This window comes from Solanum stenotomum, chromosome 10 (assembly GCF_019186545.1).
Source record: "Solanum stenotomum isolate F172 chromosome 10, ASM1918654v1, whole genome shotgun sequence".
Taxonomy (NCBI): Eukaryota; Viridiplantae; Streptophyta; class Magnoliopsida; order Solanales; family Solanaceae; genus Solanum; species Solanum stenotomum.
In genome coordinates this window covers 33,436,033-33,452,200 of record NC_064291.1, presented here as the reverse complement: position 1 = coordinate 33,452,200, position 16,168 = coordinate 33,436,033, and the positions used below count along the sequence as shown (strand labels likewise).

At 34.7% G+C, this 16,168-nt stretch overlaps 1 protein-coding gene and 1 pseudogene across 1 annotated transcript in view; both read left to right on the top strand.

Annotated features, from left to right (window-relative positions):
• LOC125878214 (myosin-15) overlaps positions 1-16,168 on the top strand; it is a 46,207-nt gene that overhangs the window by 27,084 nt on the left and 2,955 nt on the right. Inside the window, exons 20-31 of the mRNA XM_049559415.1 lie at positions 408-613; positions 805-924; positions 2,054-2,152; positions 2,274-2,495; positions 3,765-3,904; positions 4,146-4,257; positions 4,361-4,411; positions 4,502-4,591; positions 4,942-5,112; positions 6,295-6,447; positions 7,833-8,009; positions 14,290-14,427. Coding sequence (XP_049415372.1) covers positions 408-613; positions 805-924; positions 2,054-2,152; positions 2,274-2,495; positions 3,765-3,904; positions 4,146-4,257; positions 4,361-4,411; positions 4,502-4,591; positions 4,942-5,112; positions 6,295-6,447; positions 7,833-8,009; positions 14,290-14,427 — 1,679 coding nt within the window. The remainder of the gene's footprint in view (positions 1-407; positions 614-804; positions 925-2,053; positions 2,153-2,273; positions 2,496-3,764; positions 3,905-4,145; positions 4,258-4,360; positions 4,412-4,501; positions 4,592-4,941; positions 5,113-6,294; positions 6,448-7,832; positions 8,010-14,289; positions 14,428-16,168) is intronic.
• Positions 8,595-9,718, top strand: LOC125878215 (transcription factor MYB12-like; annotated as a pseudogene).

Sequence of the window (16,168 nt, the reverse complement as noted above, 5' to 3'; positions counted from 1 at the left end):
GACCCATTAAGTAACAATAGAGGCATTTTTGGACCAAACTATTAACTGGGGCATTATTGTTCCATTTCACATAGTTTAAGGGCAGTTTTGACCCTTTTCCGTTTTAAAAAAAATTAGATTGTCATGATTTTTCTTCAGATCGTGTTTTTATTGTAATTGTTGGTCTAATATATATCTCTTCCTAGTAATTAGCTCTGAGAAAACTATACATCCTACTTATCGTATCTGAAAAAAAGATAAATCTCCAGTCTGTTTCCAACAGTGTGTGATTTGACTTGTGTGTATTTTTTATTTGCTTATAGTTGTATGTTTTATGTGTTTTAATGCTAATGTCAGGTGGCTTTCCCTTCATCTTTATTTGGTTTGAGCCCTAAATGAGGCTTGAAAACATTACCTTCTTTTTGCAGGTTATATTGCTCGTAATATATATGCTGCACTGCGGGAAGCATCGGCTGTGATTGTAATCCAAAAATACGTGCGACAGTGGATCATGAGGAATGATTATGTGCAACTTTATGCTTCTGCACTGATGATACAGTCTTGCACTCGTGGTTTTGCTGCTCGGCAGAAGTTCTTACATAGGAAGGAGAATAAGGCTGCTACTATCATTCAGGTGAGTTTATGCCTTTGCCACCTGATACATCTTATACATTCATAAATTTGTGCTTTAAAATTCAAACTAGAACTATTTAGATGGGATGACAGTTGTGTATTTGTCCCCTCACCAAAAGAAAAGGAAAAAGAAAAAAGAAAAATAGAAATTGTTCTAAGATAATGTTTGATATTCTTTCTGCTACTGCATAGGCACATTGGAGAATGTGCAAGATTCGCTCTGCTTTTCGTCATCGTCATTCCAATATTATTGCTATTCAATGTCTTTGGAGGCGAAAAATGGCAACAAGGGAGTTCAGAAGGCTCAAAAAGGTGAGAAGGATGGTACTTCTGTTTTTAATGTCTAGCTTCATGTTTACCAACAAATCTCTGCTTGAAATATCTCCATTTGATGGAGATATCCTCATTGTTTCAAGGGACAAAAATGTGATAAAAGTGGCTAGTAAGCATGTAAAATGTAGTAAGCTGGATGCTCAATGTTTTCATGGAATTAATTAATGTTCTAGTTGATTTTGTGCTGCTTTTGGTCAAAATAAGCTTATGATTGCATCTGCTGAGGATGCAATGTTGTAATACGAAGACATGACAACGTTAGCCTGTCACTATTGGTGACCATGTCAATTAGTTTGTCTGTTTTTATTCAAAAGAAGCTTATTATTGCATCTGCTGAAAATGCAATGCTGTAATACGAAGAATTGACAACGATTAGCCTTCTGCGTTTAGTGATCATGCCAATTAGTCTGTTCATGAAATTTAAGTCCAGAGTAATGCCAGATTATGTCTAGCCATAGCCTTCTAGGAAACAAAATTTCGAGTGATTTAGATGTTAGCTACAAAGTTCTGTGAGTAAGATAAGTGATAAACAGTTGACTTTAGCAGTCAAGTGAGAAATGCTGTCATCTGTTGCCTTTTATGTATGAGTCAGGTCATCAGATTGTTCACATTTAAAAGGACTGCCATATCAGGGTTGTAGTTTTCTTTTGTCAGATCATCTTTATTTTGTTGCATAATTTTCTGCTTATAACATAAAGTACATCTATGCCAAATCTATGCTACCCAAGAAAACACATGTACACTTTTGCACAAGGATATTTCAATTTGCATCTTATTTTTGCTTACAGCAACTTTAGGATATTGATGCTCTTTCTTTTACTGTTGCTTGAGATTCTATATATTTCTCTTGCCCCATCAGAAAAGAGACACAAGAACTAATGTTACAGAGAGATGTAAGCAAATTCCTTTTATATGCTTTAGTTGAATATTGCCACTATAGGATCTTCTCAATATTGATTCAATCCTGTGGGTTTGCTATTCCTTACAGATAATTAAGAAAATTGATGTTCCAAGTTTCTGTGGATGAAGTTCTATTCCCCTAAGTTTCATGTAGTTCAACTGTTATTTTTATTGAAAAGCTTGACACTTTATTTTCCCCCCTGTATAGGAAGCTAATGAAGCTGGTGCTCTCCGTTTAGCAAAAACCAAGCTTGAAAGGCAGTTGGAGGATCTTACTTGGAGGTTGCAATTAGAAAAAAAATTACGGGTACTGGTCCAGTGGTTAACTTATATGTAAATGATTTATTGGTTCAGTAGTGATTTTTTCTCAAATTCACCATATTTTGCTAGCTAATTGAAGGAAATATTGTTTGAACATTGTGATGCAGCTATCAAATGAGGAGGCTAAATTAGTGGAAATTTCAAAACTTAACAAGACTGTAGAATCTTTAATCCTCGAGTTAGATGCAGCGAAGCTGGCTGCAGTCAATGAGGTCAATAAGAATGCTGTGCTCCAGAGACAACTGGAATTATACATGAAGGAAAAAGCTGCTTTGGAAAGAGAAATTTTCTCGGTGACCGAGTTGAGAAATGAAAATACATTTCTGAAGGTCATATCACTGTGATTTCTCAATCTGTTTGCATTCAACTCTGATTACACTCATTTTTGAAATTGATGATTGATTCCCTTGTGTAAATTTAGTTCTAGATGTTGAGAGCATCTTTTATGCACCCCTCTTTTTTGAACTTCATAAAGCATCTTGACCTAGTAGTCTCACGCTTGCTCTCTAGAATAAGAAGTGTAAAGATATGACACCTGGGCCTAACTTAACCTCAAAAGCTAGCTCATGAGGAGAGGTTTGTCCAAGTCCATATAAGGAGACCAAATTCCCTTCCCTCTACCGATGTGGGACTTCTTAACACCCCACCGCATGCCCAGACTTCAACTAGAGCATGAACACTTCTAAATGGGTGCCCACTATCGGTGAACAACAAATTGGGATGGGCTTGACTCTGATACCATGTAAAGATATGGCACCTGAGCCTAACTCAACCCCAAAAGCTATAACAACAATTACAACATAGAACCAACAATTTCCATGTAGGTCTAACTGATTTCAAGTATCACCAAACATATACAATTCATAATTTTTTTTAATCTTTTCTCAACCTGAAGAATCTGAATTAAGTACAAGATACGATATTGATACAATGTAAAAAATCGAACCAGTTCTAAGGTGAACGGTTTGGAGGACGAACAGAGATTTGAACTGGAATTGGGCGACCCGTACCTGTACCTCCACAGCGCAATGCATGATGTGTGGATTAGGATTTAGGCGCATGCCATAGGTTCGAACCTTGCAGTAGACAAAAGCTTAACATTTAAGTGGAGAATGATATAGTAACAGGCTGATTATCCAGCAAGTTTCAAACCGTGTGACATTGGCCTTGAGGATATCTTTGTTATCAAAAAAAAATATTTGCATTTATTCTTTCTTCACAGTTATTTTCTCTGGGGCAGGGGTATCTGTATTTGGGTGGGTGGATGTTTTAGGGTTTCTGTGGCCACAAGTAATTTTTCTTTAATTACTAGTAGATCAGATTATCATATGTTTCCTGATTAGTTGACATTTGACATTATTTATACACTACCCTCACTAGACCCCTCTTGTGGGATTACACTGGGTATGCTGTTGTTAACTGATTAAATAAGTTAACAAAATACTGCTTCTAGACTAGTTGCTTGTTTTGGTATACTATGACTTTAAAGGTTGACATACTTGCTTTTTCTTTAGAGCAGAAAGGATGCTCTTTAACAATTTTAAGCTTATAAGAAGGCCCAAAGACTTGACACTGATACTTATTTTGGTGGCTTGCAGAATTCTTTGAGCGCCTTGGAGGAGAAGAACTCCGCATTGGAGCACGAGCTAATAAAGGGTAAAGAAGAGTCTACTGACACAATTGCCAAGTTGAGAGCTGTTGAAGAGACATGTTCACAACTCCAACAGAACTTAAAAAGGTAATTTTAGATATATCAAAGAGGAGTTGTTTGGCAATATCATCACATAGTTAGTCTTCTGCTTCTTTTTAGTGGTAAAACTTTGTACATATTTTAGGAAATGAAACGATATCTGTTTAAGTTTTAGAAATGTAGATTTTCAGTCTCTATTTACATATATTTCTTCTGGTGCTATCATATACTTTTTTATAACTGGCTGATTTCCAGTTGTTTTAAAACTTGTGTATCTTTTCTATGTTAGTATGGAGGAGAAGCTTTCAAATTCAGAGGATGAAAATCATATCCTCCGACAGAAAGCATTGAGTGCAACTCCGAGAAGCAATCGTCCAGGTTTTGCCAAGTCTTTTAGCGATGTAAGCTGTAATTTCTTAACTTGCAATGTATAACCCATGGTGGAGAATTCTTCCTCGCTTCCCGTTCCTCTAGATCTAATAAACTTTTGTCCCCTTTGTGCAGAAATTCTCTGGTGCACTCGCTCTGCCCTCTGCTGATCGTAAAACTTCATTTGTATGTATCCTTTTTTAGCTGTGTTAGCTTAAGAACATAGTTCTATTTTTATATTTTTTGATCTCTAACAGTCTTGTTTTGTTTGTTTAGGAATCTCCCACCCCAACAAAAATGATAGCGCCTCTTGCTCAAGGATTTTCTGATTCACGTAGAGCTAAGTTGACCAGTGAAAGGCAGCAGGTTACTTTCCATATCCAACTAGTGATGATTTATAATCTTATTTGCCATGATTGCTTGCTTATCACTGTTGGGGAGGGTCGGTGCAAAGTGTCAGAAATCAGGAACATGAGTGATGAGGGATACTAACATTGGGGTAGTAGACGAGGGTTATAGAGGATGAAATCTCATTTACTTTCCTTCAAGTTGTAAACAACTCAAATAAAAGAATGAATTTCCCTTGTGAGGGAATAGTGATGAGTCCCCTTGATTTACTTATCATCCACCCACAACTGTAATTTTGGTGGATAACTAGTGCAAAAGGTTTAAGTAATGGTGGTGTATGCTGCTTTAAAATGAAGTCTCTCTTGCAGGAGAACTGTGAAATTCTTTCAAGGTGTATCAAGGAGAATTTGGGATTTAAAGATGGAAAGCCAGTTGCTGCTTGTGTCATCTATAGGTGCCTTATTCATTGGCATGCCTTTGAGTCAGAGAGGACTGCTATTTTTGACTTTATCATTGCCGAAATCAATGAAGTTTTGAAGGTAATCTATGTGATGTCCTTGGTTGTAAAGGATGTCTGGATTTTAAACTCTACTTGGTCTTTGTCGAACTCCTTGATTCTTTCATTTTGTAGTTCTTAGCTAGGTTTTGCGTAAGTGCATTTTCCAGATTATTGAAGATACATGATTAAATTATATATTATTTGTTTGTTTTTGCTCTTGTAGTTACCATCTTATGAGTAAATTCCTAGACCAACTTGTATTTCTGTGGACATTTATCTTTGATTTGTCCAAGTTTGATAAGCCATGGTGCAATCTTGAGCAATTGAGTGCTAAATAACCAGTGAATTGACGTGTTTGTCAGATTTGACTACTGCAAGGTTAAGCAACATATGTGGAACTTTTTGAAGGCCTACCAAGAAGTTGGAGAGTTGGAGTTGCGGTCCTAGTCCTAAATCCATTGTGTTGCAGACCTAAAATAAACAAAAGTGTTCCTTAACATCGTGAGCTTTTAGAAGAGGTGGTTCATATAATGTTAACTTTCTCAAAAAAAAAAAGAAGAGGTGGTTCATATACTTTAAAAGGTCCTGCATTAGGCTCTTGGCTGTTTACCAACAAAATATTTCATATGCTTGGACCTTGAAAACAAATGGGGCCCACAAATTAATGTGCTTCATCTCTTAATATTTTAAATTTTAGATGAAGTGGTATACACAATCTTTTTTGTTATGGTAAACCACCCCTGTACCCCACCTATGAGCCCAACAATTGCTCTTTCCCTGCTTCGCTACCTGTGTGACTCAAACTCTCATGGTTAGAGAGTGAGGTCCTTACCGCAAACCTTGTCAGTGGAGGTTAACTGGATACACAAACTTGTCAGAACTTTTTGCACATGTGGCCTATGATTACTACCATGATATGCAACTGCATATCTGGGTTGGCTTGCTAACCCAGTTTTAAATCACCTTGCTAATTATCTTACCATAATATGTAGCTAAACATCCAGGTGGCTTCCTAACCTAGTGTGTAATCACCTTGCTAACTATTACACTAAATGTGCTCATTGAACAAATGACAGTTTTATTCTAAATGAGTGCATAGTTTTTTTCCTTTTGAGTTTATTGCAATTCTCAAGTAGATGTAACTAGTTCTAGACTAGCTAATGTCTCAAGTTTCATTCATCTTTAACCAAGTTTTCTTCTTTTTATTTTCTTGGGGTGTCAGGTTGGAGATGAGGATGTCACTTTGCCATATTGGTTATCTAATGCATCTGCACTTCTCTGCCTTCTGCAAAGAAATTTGAGGGCTAATGGCTTCTTCAGTACGTCTTCTCAGCGTTCTGGAGGTGTTTCTGCACTAAATGGGAGGGTTGCCCAAGTAAGTTGTGTAGCTATAGAGGTCATAAATTACAAATCCTGGTATTTGTAATAGTGTAACCATGTTCCATTGTTATTACTAATAAACAATAATATTTGATCATGATAGTAGTTGGAAATCTTTTGATAAAGTAGTAAGGTAAATTAACATACACCCCTCTATTTTTAACTATTATGTTTTATATTGTTTCTTTATTAACTTGCATTTTAAGAAAATTATGAAATTGTGTTAAGTACTCATAAAAATTGGAGCCGCAGGGGTTAGCCTAGCTGCAAAGATCTCTGAGGGATTGTGTCTTTGCTCATAAGTTCGAGCCTTGTGCCGAGCGAACTAACTCCAATATTTAAGTGGAGAAGAGTAGAAGGGAGAGCACATCGTCCTGGAGTTTCGAAGACTGATTGGCCCAAAGGGTTGGCTTCGGATGGATTTCTCAGTCATAAAAAAATGGATGATTTGACAATATTGCAAGCCACACAGCAGTTGGAGTATTCTTGTAGGATAACCAAGAAATCCTCAAGGATCAGTGGTGCACGATTCGGAACTCGGTGGATAATGGGCCTGCCACTTTACCCTCATCCACTTAAGATACCAAACTTTTTTCTCTGTAAAGTTTGAACCCGTGTGCACCAAAAGCACACATCACATGATGCACTCTTACTACTTGAGCAAAGCCCTGGGGCAATGGTTGGAGTACCTTTTTATCAGCCTAGTGTTATTCCAGCCTGCATAGATCTCATCAGTTTCACGTCTTCTTGCCCACAACTCTATGCTAGAACTTCTTTGATGGCATATTCTTCTTCTCTGGTTGGAAAAAACTATATCAATGTGGCCAACCAATCATGTTTTGTTGTCTATGGCCTCAGTACTTGATTTCTGTTCCTCTTTAACAAGTCTTCCTTTAAGTTCACCTTGATCTACTCATTCTTTTCCCCTTTACTTTTGGGGGTCCCTGAAGAAGGGAGAAGGTTACTGTGCATTCATTTGAAATATTTCTATATGTTGTTTCTGGGGTTATCATGGTTGATGTAATTACATCTGTAGTTAAGGGGTGCCAGAAAAGTTTAAAACAGACCGAACTGAGTTACCAGCCAAGTATGTGTACTTATAGTGTGTGCATGGTGTATATATTTTTCATTCAATGGATTGTGCTTTATCCTTATCAAACCTGGATTGTCGTCGTCTCTTTTGCATTTTTCATCATTTAAATTTCTGAATTAATGATAGAAGACTTAAACAAGTTTTTGTATTTTCACACTCATTCAATGGATTGTGCTTTATCCTTATCAAACCTGGATTGTCGTCGTCTCTTTTGCATTTTTCATCATTTAAATTTCTGAATAATGATAGAAGACTTAAACAAGTTTTTGTATTTTCACACTCTTCAGAGTTTAAAGTCGCCCTTGAAATTTATTGGATTGGAGGATGGAATGTCGCATATGGAAGCAAGATATCCAGCTTTACTGTTTAAACAACAACTAACTGCATGCGTGGAGAAGATATTTGGTCTGATTCGTGATAATTTGAAAAAGGAAATATCCCCATTGCTGGGTCTGTGCATTCAGGTGTGCTCCTCCTGCTTCTAAATAGTATTCTATGCATGTGCATGTCATCAAATTCAGCTGTTGAACATTGTCTTTCAGTACTTAATGCCTTTTATAGAACTTATTACCCAAGTCAGCATTGTTTTTTTGTTGAAATCTACTGATTCTGCAATCACTAGTTAGTTAAGTCGTGAGAAGACCTACCTACCTACCTACCTACTGCTTTAATTCCTTGTTATTTGGAGTTAATAAGAGGTAAGTAGTGATAATATGTAAGAGACACCCTTGTATTGGAGCTAACCTTTTTGTAACTATGCATCTTCTTAATGCCTTATTAATGATATTAACTTACTTCAAAAGAATATAATAGGAATATAGTACAGTTAAGTAAACAATAATCTATTGAAATAGGAAGTAGTTGAAGTGAAAGGTTAGACCAATGTTTTACAAGGTGGGGGCACGAGGCGAGGCGTTTTATGCATCACGGGGTGAGGTGTAAGCCCCGAGCCATGAGACGTAAGTCCTATGGATCTACGAGGCGTATATCTCATGTATCATCAATTTTATAATTTTATTACTAAGAAAATAAGTAAAAGTGCCTCTTCATTTTGTAATAATGGGAAGAACACCTTGTTGTGAAAAAGTAGGTATCAAGAGAGGCAGATGGACTGCAGAAGAAGATCAAATTCTCACTAATTATATTCTTTCTAATGGAGAAGGCTCTTGGAGTTGGAGGTCATTACCCAAAAATGCTGGATTACTGAGATGTGGAAAGAGTTGTAGACTAAGATGGATTAATTATTTGAGGTCTGATCTCAAGAGAGGGAACATTACTTCACAAGAGGAAGATATAATCATAAAGTTACATGCAACTTTGGGTAACAGGTGGTCTCTAATAGCGGGACATTTATCTGGTAGAACAGATAATGAGATTAAAAATTATTGGAACTCTCATCTAAGTCGAAAAGTTGATAGCTTAAGGATACCATCGATGAGAAGTTGCCTAAAGCTGTAGTTGATTTGGCTAAAAAGGGTACATTGAAGCCAATTAAACATTGTAGAAAATCATCGATTAGTCAATCGAAAAATAAAAAGTCAAAACTTATTAAAAGCTAAAGAAAATAGTACTAGTGGGGCTTTGATTGGAATTGTTCCTATGTCTTCAACACCAAACATAGAAAAAGAAGCATTGTGTTGTACAAATATGCCAGCTTGTGATAGTACCATGGCATTAATGCAAGAAGATGTAGCAAAGGTAGAGGTGCCAAATTCTTGGGCAGGGTTATAGAGGCCAAGGGAAGCCTTAGTTCAGATAGTGGTATGGAATGGCCAAAGCTCGAGGAGATTATGCCAGACGTGGTGATTGATGATGAAGATATGAACCCAAATTTCATTTTGAATTGTTTAGAAGAAGAAGTAATGAGCAATAGTGCAGGGAATAATTATTCATGTATCGACAAAGAAAATAAAAACGTATCAAGCGATGATGAAAAAAGCAAATTATTAATGGATTGGCAAGATGGTGATGAATTAGTATGCCAACGCCACCATGGGAATTAGAAACAGACATAATTCCTAGTTGGCCACAATGGGACGATACTGACACTGATTTACTTCAAAATTGCACCAATAATAATTATGAAGCAACAACAATGGAAATTAATAACCAAAATCATAGTGCCATTGTCTCTTGGCTTTTGTCTTAGAAATATAATAATATGACATTGTATTGCTTTTGAATATATTACTCAAAAAAAAATAAAAAAAATAAGTAAAAGTAGAACTTTCAATAATTCTGCAAATAAATTTAAATAAATCACCAATAATATAGAAAAAAAATATAATTATTATTTGAGAAAGGTAACAACACAAAAAATGATAATACCGAGATAATATTAAATATGAAATCATCATCTATCTCCAAATCTACTAGTCCTTCTCAGTTCTAGTAGATTTGGATCTACGGGGCGTATATCTCATGTATCATCAATTTTATAATTTTATTACTAAGAAAATAAGTAAAAGTAGAACTTTCAATAATTCTGTAAATAAATTTAAACAAATCACCAATAATATAGAAAACAAAATTATAATTATTATTTGAGAAAGGTAACAACACAAAAAATGATAATACTGAGATAATCTTAAAAATGAAATCATCATCTATCTCCAAATCTACTAGTCCTTCTCAATTTACCCTCAACTAATATTTCCTTACCCCACCCCCTACTAATTTTTGCACTGATTGTTGTTTATATATTTCAAAGAAGGAGAAGGATGAAAAGAGCAAGTGTAATGATAAAAAATGGATAAAATTTTCTTAGGAACATAGTGCTTTGAAATTTATATCCTATCAATTGCAAGCATAATTATCTATTTTTTTATGGTAGTATCATCTTTTACGAGAGTTTTTTTCTTTATTCATATAGAAAAAATCGGCGCAACCTAAAAAACACGATAGCATAAAATATTAATATCATTACACCTACAATAAAAATATTTATGATTTATAGCAAAAATACTTTTAAAATAATAAAATCAAAATTAACGCCGAGGGCATACCACATACGTTTTTACGCACGAGGCTTATGCTTTTATGCACGGTGCTTATGCTTCAACTTCTAAAGTGTTACTCCCTATGGATCTACGCCTTAATTTGCACCTCATAGCATTTTTAATACGTTCGCCTCGAAATGTGCCCCATAAATGCTTTGATAACATGGGTTTGACACAAAAGTTGGTGTTCCATTTTATATATCACACTTCCCATTTTGGTCCATCTCAGAAAGAATGTCACCTTGTTCCTTAGTGACATACACTTATAGTCATAGAAATGTGATATCTTGATCATGAGCACAAGTTCCAATGGTACTTATGATAAGTGCCAAACGTCTTTCCATTTTTCTAAAACTTTGTGTCTAGTCAAATATTGCTATACAAAATGAAATGTAAGGAGTAAATGGACCAGCAGGAAGTTAATTTAGGTTGCTTGGTGTTATTGAATAAGTTAACATCTCATTTGTGGAAGAACATCATTATTTGTAGAACATGGTACAAAGGAAGTGGGTAAATGATGATGAAGGGAGAATGAGTCCTTTATCAGATTAAGTTATTCTTTTTTGTTTTCCTCTTTTTGGATTGTTATTTTGATTGAAGGTACTACAAAGGGATGGGTAGACCTAAAATAATATGTTGAGATATTGTCTTAGAAATTGGAGGCTTAATACATTGACAGTCCCTTAAACTTGTTAGTAAATTTCATTTAGACACTCGAACTACGGTTTGTTCCATATGGACGCTTGAACATAAGATAAAATGTTCTTATTTGACACTTCCGATTCAAATTTTGAATTTTTTTTGCGTGTGTTCTCAAATGTTTACTAGGTAGTTGAGCTGACCGCATAAAATATGTCATCTGTTTTAGTTATACACATCGGGCTGAATTGGAACATGCCCAAGATTTTACAACTTATTGAGACTAATACATATTTAAAGGAGGTGACATATTCTAAGTGGTTCACTTACCTACGTAACATGCACTTAAGAATATGCGGAAAAGTGTTTCCTAAGTGTGTAATAAGAACACTTTATCATATTCATGTGCTCAATTGGAATAAGTTGTAGTTCGAGCGTATAAATGAAATTTACTCACAAATTTAAGGGGTTGTCGATGTATTAATCCAAAACTAAATCTCCTTGGATGAATACACATTCAATTAAGAGCATGAGACAATAAAAACAAAGGGTCCATATAGGTGATACCAACTACCTCTTGTTACATTGCATGCCTCTTCATGCTTTGGTGGTTTGTTCAGGGTGTAAGGGGTGATGTCAGGTATAATGAATAATGTGTTGCATAGATGAACTGCTACAAGGAAGAGAAGACGCATGGCATGAGACTATGCTCCACTAGCCATCTCATATGTATTATGAAATGAGAGAAATAAGAGCTTTTAAGGGATTAAAAAAAGTGTTTTTATACATTTGAAGAATTACCCCTTATTTTTAGTTAGTCTTTGGTGTGCCTGTTAAAATCGTGTCCGTATTGGAGATTGGGTGACATTTGTATAGCACCATATTATTGTGTACCTCTCTACTTTTTGGTATGCGGTTTGTATATGAGAGCATTTTTCCTACACTAATAAAATTATTTACCTTATTAATAAAGGGTGATATCTTGATACCAACTAGTTGAGAGTAAGTCTTAGTTGTTATGACACTTAGGGGTCGTTTGGTACAAATATTAATAACGCAGGGATTAGTAATGCAGGAATTAAAAGTGCAGAGATTGGTAATGCAGGGTTTATTTTTATGAAGTGTTTGGTTCATTGTTTCCCACCTCATCTTGTGATTGGATTAAAACACTATAAAAAGCTTCTTTCCAATTATACTCTTGAATTATTATGTAATTGGGTCAAGATAGATAATTGGCAAACAATATTAATTTTTTATGGCCTTTTAACTAGCTAGGAGAAGAACAATTTTGTTGTCATGTTTGCTATTTTTTCACTTGAATTATTTGAGGATAAATAAATTATCATCTTAAATTGGTCACTCACAAAATGTCAATTTTCATTTTTTTTAATAAAAAAAGCATCTACTTTTAAAACCGAAAGACGGTAAACAATAGTAAAATTGAATAAACCATCTACATTTACACATAAAAATTGTAAGTTGGTAATTTTAATATGTATGCAATTTTATAAATTGTTCAAAATACAAATAATTAGAAAACGATATATATATATCAACAAATAATACATTCAATTAAGATCATAAACGTCATGTGGTGATATATTTGCCTTTTTAATTAGTAAATGTTAAACAACTCACATTTCAAATATTGTATTGATTTGTATTGGATTTATTTAGTAATAAACAACACTCTCTAAATAATCTATAAGCTAATTTATTTAAATAAATTCTTATACAAATATAAAACATAAAATCAAGAAAGTAAACAAATTAATTAAAATGATTTGAGGATATTTTTTGTCTTTACATAGACTTATCCCATGGTATTAAATCCTATGTATTACTAATACCTCCAAATGGAAGGTATTAGTAATACATCCTATAATACCATGTAGGATGTATAACTAATCCTTGGATTATAAGCCCAAATTCCTGCCAAGCATAGTACTAAATAATACCATACATGTTGAGTATGGTGTATAAGTAATGCTTGCATTAGTTATCTTGAGATTATTTCTTATGTAGTGGTTGGTTTGGTATATTAAAAATAACATACATTGCAAAATTTCTAATTTATTTTTACAAAAATACCCTCCACAAATAGGGTGGAAAGGATGTGAAAAAGGTTTTGAGGGGAAATTGTTTCTTTAATCATGCTAATGCATTCATTAAAATCCTTTGCATAACTAATACCATGGATTTCCATGTATTAGTATTACATACCTCAATACATAGTAGTTATTCATAGGCTGAAAAAGTGTACCAAACAAGGTACTAGTAATACACAAAACTAATGCTTGCATTATTTTTTCTAATAACTTTACCAAACAACCACTTATATTATGTCTGATGTTTATCAACAATGTCTTTGGTTTATCTAGATCCTTGTACATTAATATATGGGCAAGTATGGAATTTAAAGAACATCTAGTTATTAATAAACCCTAATATGTTTTTTCAAAAGACATGCTCCTGCTGCCCAGTTTGTGTCGGTGTCTGATTGAGCACAAAGTGTAAGAAATTAAACAAGATTTTTGACTTGTAAGTCAAATATATGCAAAGTATCAAAATTATCCTTTTAAATGTGCATGCAAAAGTTTCGCATTTTTTTTTCCATTTAAATGACTGGTGGTGAGAGTCCCTACAGGCTACAAGTGATGTCATTAAGGAGAAAAAACGGGAATCCTGAAATTAAGCAGTTCCCAAAAAGAGAAGGTATCATTATTTTTGGGATAGACTAAGAAGAGAAGTGTCACATAAATTGGGACAAGGACTATGTATATTATTAGTATGTAATAATAATAATAATTAAAAAAAAGTATGTAAATGCACCTAGAAAGTGCGAGATTGATATAGAGTCATTGTCAATCCCAACAAACTTGTTTAGGGTTAAGATGATTTTCACTGATACTTGATTGGCCATTGGTATATGGGTAACTCTGTTGAATTTATAAATAGGCATTTGCTACTAAATTGGGAAATTTCTGAAATGTTGATGGTTTCATGTTCTTCCCGTAGTTAAGCATGATACTTGCATCACCTGATAAGCTTCCTTTTTCTCCGAGACTGCAAGTTTAATTTTTCATATTTGTGATCATGTGTGAAGGCACCAAAAATCCAGCGGGTGCATGGAGGGAAATCAACGAGATCACCTGGTGGTATTCCTCAGCAGGCACCAAGCAGCCAATGGGATAGCATCATCAAATTCCTGGATTCTTTCTTGAGTCGCTTACGTGGAAATCATGTATGCATATAATTCTCATCGTCTTGGCTGTATCTTTCTGTCCCTCTTCATTTGAGGTTGCTATTGCATTGATGAAGAATTTCTTTGATGCAATTTTCATATGCAGAGTTTGTAGTTGCATTTTAATGGTGCAAACTTCTTTCTAATGTCATTACATTTATGTTGTTTACTGTTAACTAGCCTTAGAATAAACTGCTTATATGTATTTCTATTGCAATAACTGTTTTTTCCCTCAAGTGTGTTTTTTCTTACTCTTCTTTTTAAGATGACTATTATGGTTATGAATAATGACAAAGGAGAGATAGCCTAGTGGAAGGGGTCCTCAACCTCAAACATGAAGACTTGAAGTTCGTGATTCAAGTCACCAAGGAAGCAAAATGGGTATAGCCACTTTGGGGGGCTTTGGGGTTTGTCATATCTCGGGAAAAAAATCTGGTCCTGAATAGTCTGGTTAGTTGGAAGCTTAAGTTTGTGATTTCATTATTGTGGTTGTTCTAAGTGTAGGGTAGTGGTTAGTTTTTGGCTTTTAAGATTGTGGATGTGTAAATGGAGCCCATTAAACGTTTATGTGCACTCTTCATTTGCAATGTGAGTTCTCTATTATGTGGGCACGGAAGTTAAGATGCTAGTTGTATTTCGTTCTTTCTAAATAGAAATCCAGAACTAAGGATTTCTTTTTTTGGAAAATTAGAACTTTCTAGAACAGCCTGTCTTTAAGAATGATGACTAAAGTAGAAGGCTGTAAGAGTTAGTTTCCCTGTGAATAATTTTAAAAAGTATGACAGTCTAGTAATGAGTCAAATGGAGAATGTACTACTCCCTCCGTCTCAATTTATATAGCGTAGCTTGACTTCGCATGGAGTTTAAGAGAGAAAGAAAGACTTTTGAAACTTGTGCTCTAAAATAAGTCATAGATGTTTGTGTGGCTATAAATTCTTTCATTAAAGGTAATTTTAAAGTTAAATTGTTACTAAATATAGAAATGTATTATTCTTTTTGGCCTGACTAAAAAAGAAAGTGAGTCATATAAATTGGGACAAATGGAGTAGTAAAATATTCCATTTTGGAAAATGCTATTTTGGTAGTGTGTGAAAAAGTGACAAACTCATTTCTATTCGGTCATAGGTTGATCCAAAGAACAAGAGTCAACTTCCAACATTAAGTTTGTTGCTCCTCAGTAGCTCAGTGGTAGAGCAGTCGGTTGTTAACTGTCAGATGAGTTAGTAGGAATCATGTGGCATGGTACGATTTGAAAAATATATAGTATGCTTCACCAAGGACATGCAGCGCAATTGGACTTCTGTAAAAAGAAGAAGATGATGCAGGGCATGGGATGTACCCTCATTAGCTCTCATGTTGGATTCTTTTAGAGATGAATAAGAGCTTTTGAAGTGGTGGAAAATGACTTTGTATATATGTGGAATAACTTAGGGGTCGTTTGGTTGGGAACAAGTTATCCCAGGATTAGTTATCTTGGGGTTAACTAATCCCACCATGTATATGGGATAACTTATCCCATCACTATGATATAAATGGTGGGATAACTTATCCCAAACATGGCAACCAAACAAGATACAACAATTTGTTCCCATCACTATTTTCTTATCCCATCACTATTTATTTTTATCCCTCACACCAAACGACCCCTTAACAGTTTTTTATTAATGTTGGTCCGTCCACACACTTCCTGTTCTTGTAGATGGTTGGGCTCTTTCATTGGAAACCACAATTTTGTGTAGCT